Genomic DNA, 15,415 nt, shown 5'->3' with positions numbered 1-15,415 from the left:
TGTGATTATCGCTTTTGCATGACCTTTAGTACATGCCAGAAAAGTGTCTTAATTTAATTTTATATTTTAAATGTGATAAAAGAGAACTTACTTGTCAGTATTTCAGTATGTTTTAGCTAGGCGATACATAGTTTAAGACTGGAAATAGGCTTCACACAGTGGTAGTCTGATCTTGCTTGCAGCAGATGCGGTGGGGTTGGTTTTCACTGACTTCCAGTTGAACAGCTTTTATTCTATTGTAGAATTGACAAAGAGCTGATTCTGATGTGGTTAAACATATGTTTGTAACAGCAGTTTTAAAGTCACTGTCATTTCTAAGCTTCCTATTCCATAGAAAGATCTTTTGTAGCCTGAAATTTGTATGTATCATTAGACTGAAGGCTTTTTGTTTTCTTATTTTCAGTTCTTAATCATTTCTATTTTTCTAACTATGCAGAAAGTGTTGTTTCAAAGACTGGTTTCCTTTTATGACTGTAGAGGCTTTCCAATGATTCTTTTTTCAGGATTTTCTGTTTATATTTCAGATGATCTTCAAGTTAATATCCATGTAAATAGATTTTTTTTTTAAGCACAAACATATAAGGAACAACATTATGTCCCAGATTTTCTAGTTTTCTATAACGGCATCAATCAATATATTTGAAAAGTGTATGTATGTGGGGTGTTTATTTGTTGAATGATTTATTTTTAGTTTGGAAGGTATTAATTACTAGAATTTATCTGTATACAGAAGACAGTGTTGTAGTTCTGGCTTTCAGTGGTGATACTGATCCTTAGGACAGAGGATTGGATCCATAGGAGTGACCTTCTCTAATGAGCATAAAGGGAAATGCTGCTTGGTATTAAGATTGGCCTTTAGTGTTTCTACATTGGCAGTATCTACTATGAAGTATAATAAATGTTTTTGTGTTTTTAACAATTACTTAGCTGGTTTGGATGTTGCAGAAGTCTGGGCAATTATAACCTGTTAGTGTTAATCCTGGTCAGCACTGTGCCTTTTCTAGAACACTGCTGCTGTAATGATACAGTTCTTAAGCTTGTTAAATTTGTAGTAGTGACTGGGGGGAACTGTTCCTGAACTTGTGTTGTTAAGGCATTCATCTTGTTTACTGAACTGCAAGAAATTTTATAACCTGATAAGCTGCCAGGCTGATCACTACTGGCCAATCATCAACCTTGTACTTTGGCAGTAAAACAGTTTCTTACAAATTGTTGTCAGATTGCAGACCTACCAGATGCTGGATTTAATATGGCCTCTGGTTGCTTGTTATCTGTCTTAACTTATGGAGTACTCATTATGACTTACTTCTGGTTCAAATTTTACTCTGAACACTTCACACAGGATCTTTGGAAGACTATAAATTTGACACCAGGAGATAACCTTTCTCTTTTTCCTTCATTCTGCCATCACTGTCTTGCATCTTGGTTATCTTTTCTTTTTCACTTCTAGCACTATTTGAAATCTCTAAAATAAAATGTCCTTTCTTCTCATTTGATTCATTCTTGCTTGACATCCACTTCTTTTTTCCCTTCCTATCAAAATAGCAATCTAAACACTGTTTCTAGGCCATTTGAAGTAGGTTAAGCATATAAGTGTACATTACTTGGCAATATCCCTTTAGCTGTTCAAAATCAGAGAAGACTGTGGTTAGTGTTTTGTGTGTTGTTTTTTGTCAGTCCCAAGAATCATCCCTAAGTGTTACTTCTGGTTTGTTTTCAAATAATTTTTGTTGATATAGTTTTGTTTATGCAGTACATTGTAGTGTCTGCATTTCACCAGAATCAGTGTCTGAATTCCTTTTTAATTTATCCACCTTATCCCTTCCCCCTCCTTTTGTTTCTCTGAATTACTTTTAAACAGATGCGCTCAGGTCAGCTTTCCCGAAAGCTGTGGGGATCAAGCAAACGGCTCAGCCAGATTTCATCAGGAGAGACTGAATATAACACTCAAGATTCCAAGTGATTGCTGCTTCTACCTTCTCTCACGGATTCCAGAAACTTATTTAATCTTTTTGTCACTTTAAATGTATAAATATGCAATCAGGGGCTTGATTCTTAAGTCTATTGATGAAGAACCCATGTTAGAGGTATAGTAGTAAGCATATGTACTCATGCAAGTTAGCTTGCTTGCATATTTTCTCTAACTGTGTTGACTTGGTCACAGCAGTATCCCTCTCTCAACAGCTGCTAAAACTGTGTTTTGGGAGGGGAAAAAAACCCCAAAACCAAAAAACCCACAAGTTTCCAAACTCAAGCTTACTAATTGAATTTAAGATAAGTAGCATTTGATGTAAAGCTGAATAGGGCCAGATGCTCCTTGATCACAAAGAAGGTATTTGGCTTTGCTTTGACAGCATTGTTATTCCCCAATAAATTAAAATTCTGGCAGTTGCAATGGTTGGATTCAGAATTGGGATAGCTGACAGTTATGACCTTCTCAATATGTTTTCTAGCCCAGTGAACATTTTATTGCAATTTGTTCATGTAAATGGCTATTGCTGTCTTCTTTTGTGCAGTTCCAGTTTTAGGCTGTTCTGCAAGGAACATCTGTGTTGCACTACTTGATTATCAGAGATTGTTTAAAGTACAGACATGAATAACTTAAAAGGAGTTGAGGTGGTGAAGGAGCTGAAGGAGGTAGGAAATACTTGCTGCTGAAAATTATTTGTATTGTCAAGTAGACTAAGACACACACCAAGAAATCCCATGGTATATTTAATATCTTGTAGAAATACAGAGGAAGAATCATTATCTTATATTGGTCAAAGATCAATCTGCTTCATTAGTAAGGCAACTCCTGCAAATAGAAGATAAATTTCCACTGCAGAATCATTATGCAACATTGCAGCACAATTTAATTAAAAATAGCACCTGTTTGTTTCTTGACTTGGTGTTCACCAAACCAGTTGTTAGCCATACTTTTTTCTGTAAAAACAAGCAGGGAAAAACAGATGAACATTTTGAAGATGCATTTAAGGCCTAGTAAAAGAAAATACTAGATCCTTACACGTGCTGTATCCAATTGCATGCTATGTTTTGGAGAAGGCATTACTGGTTTGTTTTTTTTTTTTTCTTGGTTTACCAATATATGATGATAGAAGGGTGTGCATTTTCCTATCATTCTGACATTTTTATAATGTTACTGATTTAAATGATAAACCCCATACTGTTGGAAAAGCCTGGTGCTGAGGGAAAAATATGAATTTTTGGATCAGCGTGTGAAGGTGTGTGTATGTGTATATATGTGTGTATGTGTATATATATGTATATTCATGTATGTATGTCTATTAAAAGAGAAAATACCATGGGATAAGGGGAGTATAGATACAAGGCTGAACTATAAGTGATTGTTAGATAGCATGTTCCCTTTTGGCTACCCCTTCCTTCCCTCTACCATCACTTTTCTTGTTATTTTTTATTTATTTATTGAAATGGATGTGTGTTGTATCTCTTGTAAATGTCATCAGATATTCCCTGTGGCTGGGGAGTTGTTGAACTACCTGAGGAACTGCATAATGTATAATCTCATTTCATTAACTTTAAGCACAATATTTATTAACTTTGTAAAAATAGTAATACCTCCTTACCCTGCTAAAGGATAATCTTTACAATTTCGATTAGTCTCATTAAAACTGATTTCTCCTCCTCAATTTCTTTACTGGAAAAAAAAAATCCCTCTTAATGACTGATTAGTGTACTGTGTAAAGAAAGTTGTGTTGCTTTTTCTTAACTTTTGTAAATGAAATAATAAATCAGACTAGTGAACAAGTGGGTCTATGCATAGTTGCAATATTCTGACTATCACTGTGACAGACTGGATTGTCTGGAAAGTTAGGAGGAAGTAAGAATTATTTTCCCGAGTCACTTGCCAAGAGAGGATTAAATTTCCAAAAGTAGAGTGGTGTGGTTTCTTTTCATACTGCATGTATGTAAAAAAAAAAAAATTTACAACCACATCCCATATTTTCAAGTAAGCTATAGAGAACTGAAAAATACTATTTTTAATCAGTTACCTCTCCAGTAAGAATACTGAGGATACTCTGGAAGTATAAAGTTTGTACATGAGAATGTGAAGTATGTTTGTCCATTATAATTTCATGAAGAAGGGATTGCAGGGGAGCTCTTTAGAGAGTAGTTTAGAGGAATTTCAGCTCAGAATGTGAGATTTTTCTGTGTTATGGGAAATTGAAAAACTCAGTTGGGACATTGAGATGATGGGTTTTGTAAGCATGCATATATGTTGTGTTTAAATGCATATATGAGGCTAAGTGTTTATTTGCAGGGGAAGGGGTCAGGAAATTATGATGTTTTGGGCTAGCAGAATAAAGTGGAAAAATGGAGGAGATGGGTCTTTCCTAGTGTTTGGTGAGAGCGAAGTTTTCTTTTTGGCACTTGCTTAGAGAGGTTTGCATAAGGGTTTGAAAACATCCTACTGTGGGTTAGGTATGTTTATACAATAGTTGAATTGACATTTTTAGTAGTTTAATATTAAAGAATACTGAATACAGCGTGTCAGTTTAAGTAAAATATGTTGCAATAATTGGGGAGGAAATAGTTTATGATGAAGACCTTTGACATTTCAATACCAACATATCAATGCATCACAAGCATTGGGCGATCTTCACAAATACATGGGACAGGTTTAAATGTGGACAGTTCTTGGGCTCTCAAACTTGAGGCTAGTTTGTGTTCAGCACAAAGCAGCTGCAGCATGAGGAGGGGGACAGATGAGCTCTGAGCTGCTTTATGCTCTAGGAAGAGTGGCAACATCCACTGCCTTTTGATCTTTTCTCTGGTCCTTGAGGGATGGGAGGTATACACCATCACACACTTGGTGTCCTTGCCAGAGGCCTTCTGGAGAGACCTCCATAGGTTTCAAGGTCTGCACTTTGCCTTTATCTAAAACCAGCTTTAAGTAAAAGATAAAAGTCGTAAGTGTGAGCATTAGCTGGCATGTTGTTTCTTTTGGTTTTAACTTATTTGTATAAAAAGTAGAAAATAATTTTTTAAAAATAGAAAATAATTTTTCTGATCAGTTGTTTAGGTCGGTTGATTTGCAGTCTGTTATGCAGTGCACTGTGAATTAGTGAACTGACTTCCATAGTTCTTCCATTTCTTCAAGTCAATAAAGCTTAGGATCCCATTTTGTTTGTCGTATAGTATTGGTGAAATAACATTATTCTTTGGTTTTGAACAAAGATTTATCTGTAAAAAGTACAGCTGTGAGATGAGAATTCTAATTAAGAATTTAGAATAAAAAAGTCTTAAGTGACATTTGTTTCATAGCACTACATTTGTCACCATCTTCTTGGTGATACTGTTTTTAATTTTTGGAGAAACTCGAATTATTTATCAACGTTTAAGATGTGCTTACCTTTGAAGATGAGTAAGTAGGAGTGTAAATATATATATCTAAAAGAAACTGAAAACTGACACGCTTTTCACACCTGTACATAAATGAGATCAAGTAGTTAGCAGTATTGAGTAACTTCTCCATAGCACAGTTTTGAGCTTGGATACCAAAGGATATTTAGAAGACATCTCTCCTTTATTTCAAGTAAAATGTTTGCTAAATTTCTCTTTATCAATTTACTTATAATTCATGATAGTATTTTTAGTTGTCTTTTTATATATAGTGAAGAATCCCATCTAGTCTTTGCTGATTTTGTACTATACAAGCATACAGAAAGTGAAGTGCTTGCTCTTCAACTTAGCATTTGACTTATGCAAGTTTTTCTATATCAATGTACTTGTTATCTATTACTTGCTCATAGGATATCTAGAAACCACGTCTTCTATCATCCATGTACCTTACCAGCACTAAATAATAATCTCAGTGTTAAACTAACTGCATTTGTCCTGATGGTTAATACACATTATGGAAATTAGGTTTTAGGAAGCCTGTTGGATTTAGAAAGAAAGGGAAAAAAAAAGAAAAAAACCCGAAAGCAACAAAACAAACAAAACACCCACAACCTCACAACTTCCCCCCCCAAAAAAACAAATTAACCTATACTCACATTACAATTATTTTGCTAATCTGCAGCGGTGATATAAAGAAGCTTTTTTTCCCCTCTGGTATATCTTAGATCATGGATATTATCACAAAACAGGTTTATCAGTCTTCACAGGCTTTAAATAGCCTAGTCAATTGACTGTTTTATAAGGATCCTCTTGAAAGTTGTATTTCTTTGTCCTTTAAATGAAAGCAAAGAACTAAGTTTCTGCACTGGAAAAATTCTATATGGGACTAGTAACATTGTTCTGCTTTAAGACAGTCCTGCAGGAATGATAAATTTATTTTTATCTGTAATGCACAATATTAGGTAGGTCTTTTAACTCTTGCCTTAGTCAATGGGAGCTGTATACCTCACTTCCCTAAATCATGTCTCCCTCCTCCCTGTTTCCTCTGCAAGTCCTTCCCAATCTTAATTAACAAAATCCTTAGAAAATATAAATCATGGAACCAAATGCTGCACAAAGCTTTTACTGTGTACATGTATTTAGCTGAAAACATGTATCTATATACAGATTATGGAATGGTAGAGAGCTTTAGAGCTAGAATGGGTGTAGAAATGTCGACATCCTTCTGCTCCTACATTGAGAGTCTGTGTAGGTATGTGCTCTGTATCCCCTGAAAGCATTCCTGTCTTCCACTGCTAAAGGCACCTTGCTGGCTAGGATAATGCTGAGCCTACGTGCTGTGAATATTTTCCTTTTTTTCCTTTCAAAGAGTTAAAAAAAGAAGAAGCACACACATATAAATGCATATCCTAATGTGAACCTAAGACTTGATCTAATACTGTTATATGAAAGCACTACATAGGGTTATATTTAATTGGGTGGAAATTCAAGCATGTGCTTCTAGGTCTTTTTATGCTTTTTGGCTTAAAAGCTATGTAGGTTTCAGTTGTAAACGTGACACTTGTTAGTAGTCTCCTTTGGGGGACAGTAAGTTTTTGTGGAATCACATGTATGTGGGCTCATTGGATGCCAATGTTAGAGTCAACTGAAGTGTTTGGAATATGTCTTTCCCTCCATCCCAAGGAGCCAATCTTATTACTAATTGCCCTTGTTAACACACACTTTTGAAGGAAGCAAGGGTTTTCTAAAAAGCTACTGCAATTAAAGAAAAACATTTAAAAATTGATAAAATGCTGTTGTCCCCTTCTTCACTATTGCAGTCATTAGATGCCTAAATGCAGAAATGCCTCTGAGTGGCACCATAACATGCTCTGCAGTTTCAGTGAGTGCCATCGACCTTACTGCAGTCTTGAACACCCCACCCCATATGTGAGGAACTGCCCTTTGTTTTGTTTTAATTCACCTTTTTGCTGTGTATCTGTGGAAGAAGACTGGTATGTCTTTCTTTTACTTACCATTTACCTACATGGCTCAGATAAAATACGTGTTTCACTTCTTTTCGATAGGGTTCCTTCAGTTGTGTGTTATTCCTAGTTTTGACTTGGAAAATTTGGCAGGTATGTCCAGACTTTGTCTGTGATTATACTCAGCACAGACACAATTTCATAACACGTCTTCTGTCCCGGAAGCATGATTATCAGTGTAGGTTATGGTTTAAAGCTGCTAAGATGTTTAGAGATTGGAATATAAAACTTCCAGCCATGTACATCACAGATCTAACTGAACCTGAGGCCACTTGTTTATTTAGCTTCCTATCTAGTCAGTATTTTCCTCTCAAGGGAGCCATATTTTTTGCCTTGAAATAACTTTTTAAAATAAACTTAAGTCTTGCACCTGACAGTACTGCTTTAGTCATGCGCAGCTGTGAGCTGTCGCTTAAAGAAAGCCATGAGGGGAAAAAAGAATTCAAGGAAAACTTGCAATAAGTATTCTGATTCAAACCTTTACTATGCAGGAGCAGCTTGATATAAGCTTAGAGAAATGCTATGTGTAAGACTTACCTCCCTTTGGTCAGTGTTTTGATGGAAACTGTGATGCTACTCAGTTTGCCTGATGAATTTTTACTAAAGCTAATGAGGGAGTGGAAGCAAAGGCCTTACAGCAACAGTTAACCATATCTTCTGATAATTCTTACAGACTGTGCAATTATGTGATTACAAATGGATTTTTAAATGCCAAAAAATGCCTTTCTAAAGAGTTAATGTTAGGTCTGAGGAGTGTTGGAAATAGCCACTTTCAAAAATGAGCCTTCAGGCACTGTAATGAACTTGCTGTCAGTCTTCTGTGCAATATCTTTTTCCCTCTGGGTGCTTTAAGTGTATACTGTATGTCTTACTTTGTTTTGAGAGTGTGTATATTGGCTAATGATGGATTTTTTTCCTGTACAGCATGGTGGAAGATGTTTTAAAATTTTGCACTTTTCTAGGATTTGCAAGTTTGTAACCTGACAATTTTTAACATGCACACTTTTGTAAATAATTAGCATTGTATATATTTAACATGAGTCTGAAGCAAATAAAAGTAATTGAATGCATAACTTCTCCATTTATTAATAGCACAAAAATGAAATGAAGTGTGGAAGCACACTGAAGGAACAGTTCTTTCATTTAGCAGGTAAATCTGCAGCAGGAACAGCTGACTCGCTGTCCTGTCTTAATTGTGTTAAACTAACTTTTTTTCGGTGGGGAAGGAATCAAACCGGATACATGAATGTACAGACCCTTTCAGACTTCAAATAGCTCTGATTACTCAAGTATTGCAATAAAAAATGTCTTTTTGCTGGGAAGGAGATGTCCAGGACATGAATCAGGGTGAGGAAAAAAGCCCACTATACATATTTATAAATAGACATATGGTTCTCCACCCACCCTGGGACTTAGAAGCATCTCTTTCCTTCTTCCTCATTGTCTTCTCCATGTAGTAATTTGTGCTGCAGGAAATGGAAGGCTACAGATTCGGGGGATTACTGTCAGTCAGGAGGAAACTGAAATCTGTTCCAGGCTCATGTTCAGTTGGTTTCTTCCCCCTTAAACAAGACAAACCATGCTGTGAGCTTTAACAGGAGCTGGGACTACTGTGCTTCCATCTGTTACTAGGGATGGAACCAGGCACCCTTATGCTTAACAAGCAGAGTTTTGACTCCCTTCCTTGCCCACGTCATAGCACATACGTATTAGATTTGAACATTGCTAATGTTCATATGAATAAAGACATGGGTTTCCTTGTTCTGGAGTTCTGTGCATTAGGACCAAACTGGCGTTCCCCTGGCTTTCAATAATGGAGCTGACTACTGGGGCTCTTTCTTTGAAGGGTGACTAGAACTTGGAAGCATAATCATCAACGGATGCAATGCCACAGCACTTAACTGTGTAAATTAGACTTCCTTTAGAGTGCTGTCATACTGTCTGCTCCTTTGGAGCATAAAACTACTCGTGTTTTCCCCAAAGAAAAATGGAACCAAGGGATTAAGTAATTTCTGATGTGGGGGACAGGCAGCATGTACCAGGAATCTAACAAAAGCTTCTCTTCCTTTCTATCTGAAGGATGATAACAATTCAAATGAAGCATTTACCTCAAAAACAGACGTGCTCCTGTCAATCCTTGCAGCGTGGCTTTGTCTCCTTCCACTAGCAGCATCGCACCTTCCCGCAAGCCCTAATGTAGGTGGAAACATTTAACATGATTTTCGAGCTATTTGACAGGGTAGAATGCTTGTCACAAGCAGGCCAGTCTTAGTGCATCTCACCATGACTACAGACTAGACTTTCTCGCTTACCTAACAAAGATGCAAAGACAAAATTTAGTGAGTAATCTTGTTTTAGAAGCTGATTTTCTTGTTTATTTCAGTTTTTACTTTTAAAGGAGGAACCATTAAGGAGAAGAGGAAAGTGTGGTTTTTCCCCACAGTTACTTCTACTACCCCACCATTCTTAGATCCAGTTTGGGCCAAGCAACAGCCAGCTGGGTTTGTTAAAACACGGACGTTTTACTCCCAAGATCAAGCACAGGGACAGGAAACACAGAGGTCCCAGTTCCCTAGACAGACATAATGAAATGACATATATTCTACTGAATGTGCAAATTCAGAAACTGTATTGGAGATTACAGATCTGCAAAAAGATATTGTATATGTATTGTACCATCTGCATGCACACCACCCCAGTGTGCAATATATGACTAGTGGCCAGTGACTGGGAAGATCAGAGCTGCCTGAAATATAGTGTTTAGCAACATAACATGGAGTATGCATTTAATTTGCTCTAACCCATTTTCTGCAAGCAAGCAAAATCCAAGGTTGAAGCTCTTAGCAAGAATATAATTAACCTTCCATGCCACCATTCTGGAAGGCTTGTCAGGCAGGGGAACCCACACTGAAAGCTGGCATGAATGCATTTAAAATGTTTATCATGCTACAGCCATGAGCTTCCTGACTGAGAACTACTACTCACCAGAACTGGAGGGGTGTTTGGTTCTTCATGGTATTGGCGGATTCTTTCCTCTCTTGTTTCCTGCAATAATGAGTATAGATTTAGTTTCCCAGGCCATAAGGTAGGACTTGGAGTTATCCAAGTAGCGTGACACCAAGCAATTTCATAACATTAAACAAAGCAGGCACTCTATCCCTCAAGCAGAATGGAGTGGTAGATTGATTCTAACAGATATGTATTTTACCCTTCATCTCTAGTGGCAATTTACTGCAGGCTGATCAAACAGAACTCACACAAGTTTTAAGGCGTTTCTGGTTTGAGATTATTTCCACTCAATTCATCCTTTTTGTTTGTTTCTTTGTTTGTTGGTTTTTTACTACTATCTCTGCGTACACTGAGGAAAGTGGTGGAAGCAAATGCCTGAGGTGCCATTTTCATGAAAGAGGGTAGTGAACCATGGATTTCCAGTGATATTAAATATTTGCTTGTCTTCAAGTAGGTATTACACTGAAGAATTTTCCTTCTACCATGTTTCCTGAGGTTTGCTGCTGAACTGAGCAACAGTAGTTAAAGAAATCAAACCAGAAGGATTTATGGGTAAGGAAACACAGGAACACAGCAGGGACTTTGGTACAGCACAGAGCTTCCAGCCTCCTCTTAGAGAAATAGCAAAAGTTATTTATAGGGAGAAGACTGCCTGCTTTTCTAATAGCGGCTGATTCAATGACTACCTACAACTTCAGCTAAACTCTAGAAGCACACCCATGTCCACCATCTCTGCATAGTTCCCTAATTCTTAATACTTCCTCTAACCATGACATTTTGATTACAAGGAGGAAAGTATTTGGGTTGTTAAAAGATGCACCACAAAAACTGTTCTCTAGGGAAGTAGCTGACATGCCATTCAAGAAGCAGCTCCTCCATACACGTCTCTCTGTGCTTGATGGCTTAAGTGTTTTTCTTTCAGCTATTTTAGTGCATGTGCCTGGACATTAGAGGGTGTGCTCCCTGCAAGGACACCAGTGCCTAGGTATTTTCTTACACCATAGACTGCAGGAAATCTCAAGGTCTCCCTGTTCTGATGGTTTTTCTTCAGACCCTCCAAAATCACAGTGCATTGCATTTAACATTTTAGGTTTATCTTTTTCTTTTTTTTTTTAATTCCCCCATTCCATGCCAGGTATCAAGCAACAGTATTTCAGGCATTGCAAAGCTTCTGTTTGTGAAAAATACTTCATTCCACTTCAGTAATACTGTTGCCAACTCCTCTTCCCACGCAAAGAAAAGTTTAGAATGAAGTAAAGTGTTACTGCCTCACTGGCATTTCCAGTTTCTCTAGGGTGCAGGTGTTTGACATTCTGTAGCTTTGTAAGGCCTCACAAATGCACGCTATGGTTACACCTCTGCACCCTGGTTACTGTGTTAGCTCTGGCATGCATTACTTACACCCATGTGAGTGCTTTTCACATCTGGGTCCAGGTAGTGGGGATTAATATTAAAAGGAACTAAACCTAGGGCCTGCAGGGAAGGTGGATAAACAATTGGCATGTCATTGGTCGTGTTGATGCTGATGGTAGCAACGTTAGTTCCTGCACTGGATCCCATGTAAGGAATCCCATCCTGAAAGACAAAAGCAATGATCAGTATGCTGTATCACAACTGGGAACTGCATTTTATAGCATCTTCTGTCAGTCTCAGAGACTCAGCAGTCAGATCAGACTTAGTTCTTCTAGCTCATCTCACTGCTAACTTTACAGGTGACAAGCAGAAGAATAAGATTCGGGTTCTGAGGCGAACAATAGCTTGTCTGTGTCAGAGAATTAGCTGCTGCACGTCCTGCACTCACAGCTCTGTGACCCCATCACAAGAGAGAACTTAGAAGGTTGTCAGTGCTTATCCTGGACTTCGCTATTAAGAGAGGTGAGACTTGTCTACATTGCAGTTACAGGAATTACCTGAACTAGCTTTTAACTAGTTTCTGAAGAGAGTAGTCCATCTGAAGTTAATATAATGTTATCACAGCATCAGTTTATGAGTACCAGGACAGTTTAGCATTGTTTAGGTATTAGTACTGAATACTGAGCTGTACATGGAAGAATGCCACTCAAGCATGCAAGTTCACAGGTAATAAACATTAGTAAAAATAAGCTATCTTGAGAGAGTTGGTGTTAATATAACCAAATAATTATCCAGATTTCACTGGTATTTGAACATTTTATGGATTTTCTGCCCACAACAGACATTAAATTTCTATATATTAAGACAAGCCTAGCTAACCTTTCTTCTTGGCAGCTGGGCTTACATAAATCTGTCTAAAGTCATTTGCAGCTCCACATTGCTAGTGCAACACCTTTCTTCTGTTCTCCTCCAGAGATGGTGTATCTTTACTGTGCCTTACAAGATTCACAAGCTGGAACTGGGCTGCTGAGCAGAAGGGCTCAGTGGCACTCACACCTCTCAATTCCAAGGAGATATGCAAAGTAATTATGTAATTTTCAACATGAACAGAACACTGTCTAAAAAGCATGTATGGATCCAACTTTATCACTAGTTTATTAGCAGACAAGCTGTAATGTGAACACATCTGTATCTGTCAAAAAGACACAAAATGGACATCTCAAACTGAAAAACAGGGTTTCTGGACATAGACTAAGTCCTGCACTGTTCTTCATTGATATTTCAAGTTGAGAGACTTGTTTCTAAGGTTCACAGCATTGTACATCTCAAGGTCTTGCACTCCCACATCTAGGAAACTGTTCTAGAAAGACAGACTGCTGACCTTAGTCATTTCAATGACTTAATGGCAGGTTTATATGGCCACAGTTTTCAGTTCATCAGATTGCCTGAGATGGCTCAACATTTGAAGTATATTAGAAACAAAGATGTAGAATCAATTTGGATTTGTCTAAACAAAAGCTTATGCATGAAATCCTGCCATTTAGACTTGACCACAGTCCTGTAGTTTTACCTCAAGAACTCTTTTCCTGATCTCGTGTATCAGACTGTTGTCGTAAAGAGCTTTCAGGAGACGGAATGTGTTCCCACCTCCTGCAGAAAGAAAGTCCAGCTTATTTAACATGCTTTCACCACCAGTTTTAATTAAAGCCTTTACAAACTTGGCAGGTTCAATGAGTTCTCTGCTCTATTCATGGTACTATCATGCTTTGAGCAGCAGTAAAACCAGAATCTTTGCAAGAACAGTCATTGGTCAGGCCATGGGCTCATACCCTGCGTCCTTCTTGTAAGGCTGACAGTGGCTGTTTGACTGTTCTAATACCCAGGAGCATGGTATTTGGACTAGATCTTCTTAGGCTTGATAAAGTGATGATACAGCTGTGATGATCATGTTTTTACACTGAAGTACTGTTCAAATTAATAGCTTGAAACTTATGGAAGATCCATTAATAAATCTCTCCTACTTCCCTGCCTACCACTAAATTTAGGGTCTTCAGTCTCACAATTAAAGTACTGTTTTCTGTAGTTTCTAATGATTTCTTGGCCCAACTTTTTAATTGTTGGTCTATAGTGCCAGTTCTGAGCAGGACTATTCAAGTGCCCTACATAAACCATCAGTGGGAAGTGAGAAGTAAAACTTACCAATAAAGATTGCTTCAGATTTCCTTACAGCTTCCACTGGGTCACAAGATTCGTGAATGCTGTCCAGCCCATAACCTTAAATGAAAAAGTATTTGCCTTTGCCACTTCAGTCTGGTGGAAGAATGTGGTATGTTCAATCTCTCCCTGCCCACCCCTTGCCCCCCACCCTGAGCCAAATTTTTTGCCAGACAACCAGGGAAATTTCTGAGAACTCTACAACATAAAACAGAGTGTATGTCCTACATTACTCCAGTGCTTCTGCATCCAGCTATACCAAAGGAAATGTTTGTTTTGTGGATATATGTGTTCAGTGTCTAAGAGCAGAGCATTTCACTCAGCAGGTGCAGGCTGAGGCACAATGGTACCAGGTAACTAAAAAATAAGGAAAAAGCTGTCAGTCTTGAACTTGGCTGTGCTGAAGTCTGATAGGATGTGCTGTCATTGGTCTATCATTACTTGTGCAAATATCTAATCTGAGTGTGGTTTCTGTTGAAATGGCTTTCACAGATTTGCCTTGCTGGGGTTCACTGAGTACAGGAAGCATCAGGAGAGCCAGAAGAACATGGACATTTGAGAGCAGCAATCTTTTTGCAAATCAAAGAGCACAGTTTGCTGCCCAGGGAGGCGAGTACTGATTATTACTACAATAACAGGTCCAAAGTTACCCTCAACAGTGATAGATATTGGGTGGAGGTGTTGCTGTAGGCTGCTCTGCAAAGATCTTTGCTCCAAGGAAAGCTATCTTGCTGTTCATTGAGGAACTATCTGGCTGGTTGAAGTTCTTTATAGAAATGGTCTTCACACCAGTGGTTGCATGCCTTGAGCACATACGGGAAGAAATGTTCCCTCATGTGATTAAACTTAGTATTTAGGAATAAAATCTTCCTCCCTGAAGTGGGTAGAAGTGTTGCAGCAGGATTTCTTCTGGAGGCCTCTAAAGCATCTACTTCTAGGCAGAAGTCTGGAGACGGCTCCTGCTGCTCTCACTTCCATTGCTGACCCATTGTAACGCAGCAGCCGAGCCAGGCCCCTCTGCAGCGCTGCGCCCGTTCGTGCCGGGCAGCACCGACCCTGCAGCGCTGCCGGCCCGGGGTCCCAGCGCCCCATCCCCTCACACGGCCGGGGCTGCGGGAGCCGCGGGCAGCCGGGCCGGCCTTACCCACCCAGGCTCTCAAACTTCTCCCTGGCGGTCCGGGCGTAGGCGTCGCGGTCGTGCAGGGCGTAGGGAATGAACAGCACCCGCTTCACCTTCCTGGCAGGAAAGAGGGGAGAGAGCGGTCGGCGCGGCGGGGGCTGGGGCCGGGAGGGCTCCCGCAGCCCCCACAGCGCTTACTGCCCGAGGAAGCTCTGGATGTGCTGCTGGCAGTGGCCCAGGTACCCCCCTCCGTGCAGGGTGGAGTTAGACACCAGCAGCAGGCGCCGCGGGCCCCCCATGCCGCCCCTGCCGAGCCGAGCCGCGCTCCCTG

The 15,415-nt window shown here is 39.1% G+C and overlaps 2 protein-coding genes across 2 annotated transcripts in view; one reads left to right on the top strand and one right to left on the bottom strand.

Annotated features, from left to right (window-relative positions):
* NBEAL1 (neurobeachin like 1) overlaps positions 1-5,923 on the top strand; it is an 81,303-nt gene extending 75,380 nt beyond the window's left edge. Inside the window, exon 53 of the mRNA XM_017834161.1 lies at positions 1,862-5,923. Coding sequence (XP_017689650.1) covers positions 1,862-1,963 — 102 coding nt within the window. The 3' untranslated portion in view covers positions 1,964-5,923. The remainder of the gene's footprint in view (positions 1-1,861) is intronic.
* A 2,526-nt stretch (positions 5,924-8,449) lies between these two features.
* Positions 8,450-15,412, bottom strand: LOC108507279 (alpha-aspartyl dipeptidase-like). Its single transcript, XM_017835119.1, has 8 exons — positions 15,283-15,412; positions 15,113-15,201; positions 13,950-14,024; positions 13,321-13,400; positions 11,799-11,972; positions 10,374-10,433; positions 9,497-9,579; positions 8,450-8,950 (listed from the first exon to the last, which is right to left on the bottom strand). Exons 1-8 carry the CDS (start codon positions 15,381-15,383, stop codon positions 8,872-8,874), a joined length of 741 nt encoding a protein of 246 aa, XP_017690608.1. The 5' UTR covers positions 15,384-15,412; the 3' UTR covers positions 8,450-8,871.
* Positions 15,413-15,415: the final 3 nt, after the last annotated feature.

Source organism: Lepidothrix coronata, unplaced genomic scaffold (assembly GCF_001604755.1).
Source record: "Lepidothrix coronata isolate B3197 unplaced genomic scaffold, Lepidothrix_coronata-1.0 Scaffold7, whole genome shotgun sequence".
Classification (NCBI taxonomy): Eukaryota; Metazoa; Chordata; class Aves; order Passeriformes; family Pipridae; genus Lepidothrix; species Lepidothrix coronata.
The sequence above is the reverse complement of the archived record's forward strand: the minus strand, read 5'-3'. Positions and strand labels throughout refer to the sequence as shown.

Excerpts from the sequence above, each read along its gene's own strand:
- LOC108507279 (XM_017835119.1), bottom strand. The coding sequence starts at position 15,383 with ATGGGGGGCCCGCGGCGCCTGCTGCTGGTGTCTAACTCCACCCTGCAC. Across the intron at positions 10,434-11,798 it reads TGAAAAGCACTCACATGGGT|GAAACAAGAGAGGAAAGAAT; the intron begins GTAAGTAATGCA and ends TCATTATTGCAG. Across the intron at positions 8,951-9,496 it reads GGAGCACGTCTGTTTTTGAG|GGGGAAGAAACCAACTGAAC; the intron begins GTAAATGCTTCA and ends GTCTTGTTTAAG.